The 6,225-nt window shown below is 46.7% G+C and overlaps 1 protein-coding gene across 1 annotated transcript; it reads left to right on the forward strand.

The window, feature by feature from the left end:
* Positions 1-1,408: 1,408 nt before the first annotated feature.
* GPR142 (G protein-coupled receptor 142) lies at positions 1,409-5,862 on the forward strand. The gene is made up of 3 exons (XM_084829774.1): positions 1,409-1,535; positions 4,225-5,063; positions 5,836-5,862. Exons 1-3 carry the CDS (start codon positions 1,409-1,411, stop codon positions 5,860-5,862), a joined length of 993 nt encoding a protein of 330 aa, XP_084685900.1.
* Positions 5,863-6,225: the final 363 nt, after the last annotated feature.

A 6,225-nucleotide genomic window follows, 5' to 3' on the forward strand; every position in this document is an offset into this window, starting at 1 on the left:
GGAGTTTGCTACGTGGATCCCTCATTTAAACTTGCATCCATTCTGTCACTACCCCTGCCCTGAACAGGAACTTTTACAGTGGCTTATATCTTTGGACACACTACGAACTGCCTAGCAAGCTATCTACAAGGCTTCAGCAACTCACTGGTGGTGGCTCCCTACCCTAGATTGGGGGGGGGGGGGGTTGCACAGTTCTGAAAGCTTTACATGTCTAGATGTCCTTCATTACTTTTGTGTTTGTGTGTGTAGTGTGACATGCATCTCTCACAACGCGTAACCAGCTGAGTATATTGATAGAAGAAGGAGCAGAGGTTGGAGTTTTTTAAAAAATATATATATATTTATTTCATTTCTATACCACCCAATAGCCGAAGCTCTCTGGGCAGTTCACAAAAATTAAAACCAAAGAGCACACAACAAAACAATATAAAATATATGAAACATTAAAACCACAGTATAACAATACAACCAGAATAAAACCTAGCAGCAATGCAGAGATTTAAAATACAGATTTAAAACAGCAAAGCTAAAAGTCTAGAAAGCTAAAATGCCAAAATGCCTGGGAAAATAAAAAGGTCTTCACCTGACTTACCCAGGGGAAGAATAGAGATCTGCCTCAAACTTCTCCATCCGTAGTTTCATCTCAGACAGGACACTTTGCAGGCAGTGCAAGAGCACCTCCATTTACCTGCACAGAGAGCTTGCTCCATTGATCAAGGAGCCCAAGAGCCAAATTGCAGAATGAGAAAGGTCTTGGGGGCCACATTCCATCTGTCAGTGGGGCCACCTATGATTATTACCATTTTAAGCCTACTCAGAAGTAAGCAGGACAAGGCTTCTGTGTGTCTGCTCAGAAGTAAGCAGGAATCACTCAGCATCACTTCCAAAGAGCATCCCAAATACCAAGCCTATGCATGTCTGCTCATGAGCATGCAGGTCTCCTGCCTGCAAAATGCATGCCTCCGTTCTATGCTACAGCTCTCCCGCAAGCAAAATGTGCCTCTCAAAACCTTTGCAGCAGCTGGATTCTTTGCAAGTCATGTAAAGGTTAATTGCCTTTCAATACTCTCTTATCTCCGATCAGTGGTGGAGATAACAGGGAAAGAAGCTTTCAGACAGGATGGAGAACCTTCCCCATTCCTGGTCTAAGGATATGCAAAATACACTGGGGGGATGGGGTGGGGTTGCTAAAACATAATAATCCCTTGCTTGAAGCTGCTACACAAGTTGCCATATTGATCCCTCCTCTTGTTCCACTCTTTGTGCCCCCATGTTCAGTGAAGGGAAAGAGTCAATGCAAGTGTTCGGGGTTGGTAGGAGAAGTGATATTCTAAGCAGTGATTCTATAGTATTCTTAATCCATTCTCCTGATCCCCACCCCACCCTTGTAGCTGGAAGGCACTGAAAGATGAACAGGACTGACCTGGCATGGGCAAACAGTGCCAAAGACCCAGATCAGGAGGAAAGATCACCCTGCGTGGTTGGTGTTGGCGCCATCATCTACTATTGCATCCTCTTGTGTGTCGGTCTGCCAGGTAAGAAAATGCTGAGAAGTAGGCCATCTCTGTAGGTGTGTCAGAGAGAAGCCTGAGTGGCACCCAGAACAGGGAGGGGGCAAGCAGCAGCAACAGCTCACAGCTGAGGTATTTGGCTTGCTTTCTTCTTTAATTATTTATTTGTTTACCTTTCTGCCTAAGCCACCTTGCAAGACAAGCCCTCCCAAGGCAGCGTACAGTAAAACAACACAATAAAAAACACATCACGCAATGACTAAGAAACAAGATAAAACAAATTAAGAACTAGCAACAGAGTCACACAAAGGCCTGGTAGAATGGAAAAGTCTTTAGGGCTGGAGGAACTGCGCTATGTGGAAAGGTTACAACATCTGGGACTGTCTAGCTTAGAAAAATGGCAAGTACGAGGAGAGAGAGAGGTGCACAAAATTATGCATGGAGTGGAGAAAGTGGATGGGGAGGCATTTTTCCCCCTTTCTCATAACACTCGAACCCAGTTGGGTCATCCCATGAAGCTGATTGCTTGGAGATTCAGGACAGATGAAAGGAAGTACTTCTTCACACAACAAATATCCTGGTGCCAAAAAGATAGCAGTGTGGGTGCCAGGCGAGCATTCCTTGGGTGAGCATTGCAGAGATGGGGAGCCACCACTGAAAAAGCCTTCATAGAATAATAGAATTTAAGAGTTGGAAGGGACCTTGGAGGTCATCTAGTCCAACCCTCTTCTCCATGTGGGATCTACAATGTAGGATGCAACTACAGCATCCCTGACAGATGGCTGTCCAGCCTCTGCTTAAATAGCAGAGCTTCAGCTATTGGGCGCTATAAAAATGTAATAAATAAATAAAATACCTCCAGCGAAGGAGAGCCCACCACTGTTTCCTGCAGTGGTAAGGGAGACATTTTATTACCTGAAAATTCCAACACACTGTAATAGCTGTAACATACCCTTAGGAAACAAACTTAAAAAAAAAAAATGACTGGCCTAGGCAGGGAAAGATGATTAAGAAGGACAGATGTCCGTGTAATGTAATCTAGGGTGTTAATTCCAGAGCTGAGCACTAGAGGGAGCCATGATCTCACGTAGCTGTGGAGAACAACCTCCTAGTCGCACCTCCAGCAGGGCAGTTTCGCAGGCGCGCAGCTCCGTGGTTCTGTGCTGAGGGAAATTAGGCCGGTTGCCCTGAGAGAAGGCGTGGAAGCGGATCGGAGCCCCGCTGCGGGGGGCAGAAGATGCAGAGCCAGCCAGGCCTAAATGACGGTTCCCACATCAGGCAGCCTCAACGGAGTGAAGACAGTGTGATCCACTGAGTAGCTCGTTTGTCCTGGACCTGGGTTAAAGCAGCTGCAAGCTATACCAACCAGGATTATTTATGCACTTGTTCTATTTTGTTTATTTGTTATATTGTGAATCGGCCCAATAACAAATGTTCTCTGGGTGGATTACAAATAATTAAAATAATAACATGTAATACAAAAGAGAAGAATAAAGTGTAATTAAAAAACAGCAACCAGCAGCACAGAAATAAATATGGCAATGTAAAACACAGACATAATATCCAAAATCTCAGTTTTTAGAGCATTTAAGCCCCTAAAATCCCTCGGAGCCATACATTTATATGCCACCCTTCCTCCAAGGAGCATATGGTAGCATAGATGGTTATTTTTCCCTCCCCGCTGCCCTTTTATCCTGGCAACAATCCTGCAGTGGTGCAACTAGTTAATTTTAGATACTGCACTTAATGGTCTTATGTCTCCCCCTGCCCCCATTTTAGGTAGCCATGAGTAATTACTCCTGCTGTGGAATAACAACTAACATTTCTCCCCGCACACACTACTTGCAACTGCTTCTACATTCCTGACATGTTAGGGCAAACGAAAACAACACAGCGACTTGTTAACGCTGAGAAAATAGACTCTGAGGATGTGCAGTTTTGCATTTTAAAGTCACTTGAATCGAAGCACCATCATGACTACAGGGGAAAAAATTGAGTTTGCTTCTGCTGCCCTGATGTGAAACACATTTACATGGGAATAAGTGCCACCGTTGTAGAAAATGATATTATTTTAAGTAAAAATAATAAAATGAGCAGTTGTCACCATGTACACGCCCAGCCAGCCACCTCCTGACTATAGGATTTTTATTTTTTTTTAATCCCCATGCCATTTTAAGATGCCCATGCCAGCCCGGGTGCTGATGCCGAGCCTGTTTCTGCTGCCCTGAGCACCCGTCACTCTCTGGGTAGTCATTTGGGGCGGGGGGGAGAAGCAGGGTTGTGGGGTCATGGACTTTGGCCCTGAGGTCTAGCCCTGGCTGCACCCCAGCAACCCTGTAAGGTAGGTTAGGCTAGAAGATGACAAGTGGTCCAAGATTACCCACTGAGCTTCCTAGCTGAGTGAAGAATGGAGGATTTGAACCCAGATCTCCCCAATCCTAGTCCTGGCTTTCTTACCATGCCAGCACTCTTACCAATGTCATTGGTAATTTCAGTGTCATTTGAAATTACCACTACCACGTCTCAGTATGTATGTATGTATGTATGTATGTATTTATTTATTTGACATGTGATGGCAAGAACTAAAGCCAGCTTTTACTTGACCAGATGGATTTTGCTCCTGTGTCTTACTTGTTGTTTTTCTGCTATCAAATTCATACCCCATTGATGCTCACTCTCTGATTGCTTTGCTTCCCTCTCTTCCTTGTTCCAGTTAACATTTTGACAGCCATTGCACTATCCCGCCTGGCTGTCCGCACCCAAAAATCCTCCTACTGGTACCTCCTGGCCCTCACTGCTTCCGACATCCTGACTCAGGTCTTTGTCGTCTTTGCGGGGTTCATTGTGCAGGCAGCCATCTTGGCCCGTGAGGTCCCTGGTGCCTTTGCCCACACCGTCAACGTGTTGCAGTTTACAGCCAATCATGCCTCCATCTGGGTGACCGTCTTGCTGACTGTGGACCGTTACGTGGCTCTCTGCCACCCACTGCAGTACAGGTCTGTCTCCTACCCGGAGCGCACCCGGAAGATAATTGGCGCTGTGTTTGCCATGTCATTGGCCACTGGAATCCCCTTCTATTGGTGGCTCGATGTTTGGCATGATGTCTACCCACCCACCACCATGGACCAGGTCCTAAAGTGGCTTCACTGCTTCCTCATCTACTTCATTCCCTGTAGCATCTTCTTGGTGACCAATTCTGTGATCATCTGCAAGCTCAAGCGCACAGGTGGACCCAACCGGCGCCTCAGCAAATCCACAGCAATTCTGCTGGCCATCACCACAGTCTTCATTTTCCTCTGGGCTCCACGGACATTCGTCATTATCTACCACCTCTACGTGACCTCGGTCAATCAGGACTGGCGAGTGCATCTGGCCCTTGACGTTGCCAACATGGTAGCCATGCTCAACACCTCCCTTAACTTCTTCCTCTACTGTTTTGTCTGCAAGACATTCCGGTGCACCGTCCGGGAGGTGCTGGTGTCTTACAGGCTCCAATGCGCCCAGGCACCGAGGAAGAATGGCCCCTCAGATCCAGCCCTGAAACCACTGGGGGTCTTGGATGGGACTAGGGAGATCGCCTTCCTTCTGCAGCCAGCTCCAACCTTGCTGAAAGATTCCGCACAGCCCAATAGGTCACTGGCTTTCTGGTACAGATAGGCTTAGTGTAGTAGCACGGATCTGCACTGGGAGCATTAGGCAAGAGCACTGAAGCATCTGCTGGGCATGCATGCGTGTGAGTGCATGCACATCTGTCTATGTGTGCTTACATATGTGTATATTTATATGCATGTATGTTTACATATGTGTTTTGTGTGTGTGTGTGTACAAAACAGATTTGGATGAACGCAGATAGCTGTTTACAAAATGGAAGCTGCCCATATATCTACATGGGTCATCTGGCACATCCCGCCAAGCGGGTGGGTAAAGCGTTAGCTCCTACCGCTGCTGACTACACAATGAGCTGCCTGCTCCAACCACAGAAATCAAAGGAAGGAGGCAGCCAGGGAATGCTTATTTTGCCATGCGGCTGCAGGCTTCAGATGACTGGTTCTTCACACAGTCAGGGGCACACGTGCAGTGTCTCCCTCCCACAAGACATCTGGCAAGGGAAACACCTCTCTCATCTCAGATCAGACTTCGCACTAGCTAGGGAACCTTTGCCCTTATCCCCAATAGTAGATAGACTATTGGTCTTGAACCTGGGTTCAAATCCCCACAAAGACCTTTGGGTGACCTCAGGCCTATCACTATCTCTCAGCCTAACCTACCTCATGGGGTTGTCGTGAGGATGAAGTGGAGTAACTGCCACCTTTGCTGTCCTGAGCTCCTTGGAAGAACAAGGCTGAGATAACAACTGTAATCAAATAAGTAATAATGGGGCTTCATCCTGAAAGAAGCCAAACTTTTCTGCCCTAGTATTTTGGGAGGAGGGGGGCAGGGAGAAAGGGGAAGCAATTCATCCTCCAGTTGCTGTGAGGTGTTGTAAATATCATGGCTGATGTGTGGGGTGGAGCCATACATGAGCGACACTGACAGACATGCTGCTATCCCAAGTACAGCCAAGACATCTTAAGGGGGAGGCTCTCTGCCCTGATGGAAAGGAAATGCTTTTGTGAGCAGCAAAAGAGCAAAACTTCAGGCTTCCACAGCTCATGTTCCCAATAAATATTCCATTTGTGATCAAATATCTCTGGGTATCTGTTTCTTAAACAAT

The sequence above is a fragment of the Heloderma suspectum genome, chromosome 2, assembly GCF_057233095.1.
Source record: "Heloderma suspectum isolate Gila_16-S chromosome 2, 16-S_ref, whole genome shotgun sequence".
Classification (NCBI taxonomy): domain Eukaryota; kingdom Metazoa; phylum Chordata; class Lepidosauria; order Squamata; family Helodermatidae; genus Heloderma; species Heloderma suspectum.

Coding starts and splice junctions, on each gene's coding strand:
- GPR142 (XM_084829774.1), top strand. CDS start 1,409: ATGAACAGGACTGACCTGGCATGGGCAAACAGTGCCAAAGACCCAGAT. Junction 1,536..4,224: donor CTTGTGTGTCGGTCTGCCAG/GTAAGAAAATGC, acceptor TCCTTGTTCCAG/TTAACATTTTGACAGCCATT. Junction 5,064..5,835: donor CAGCCCTGAAACCACTGGGG/GTCTTGGATGGG, acceptor TGCTGTCCTGAG/CTCCTTGGAAGAACAAGGCT.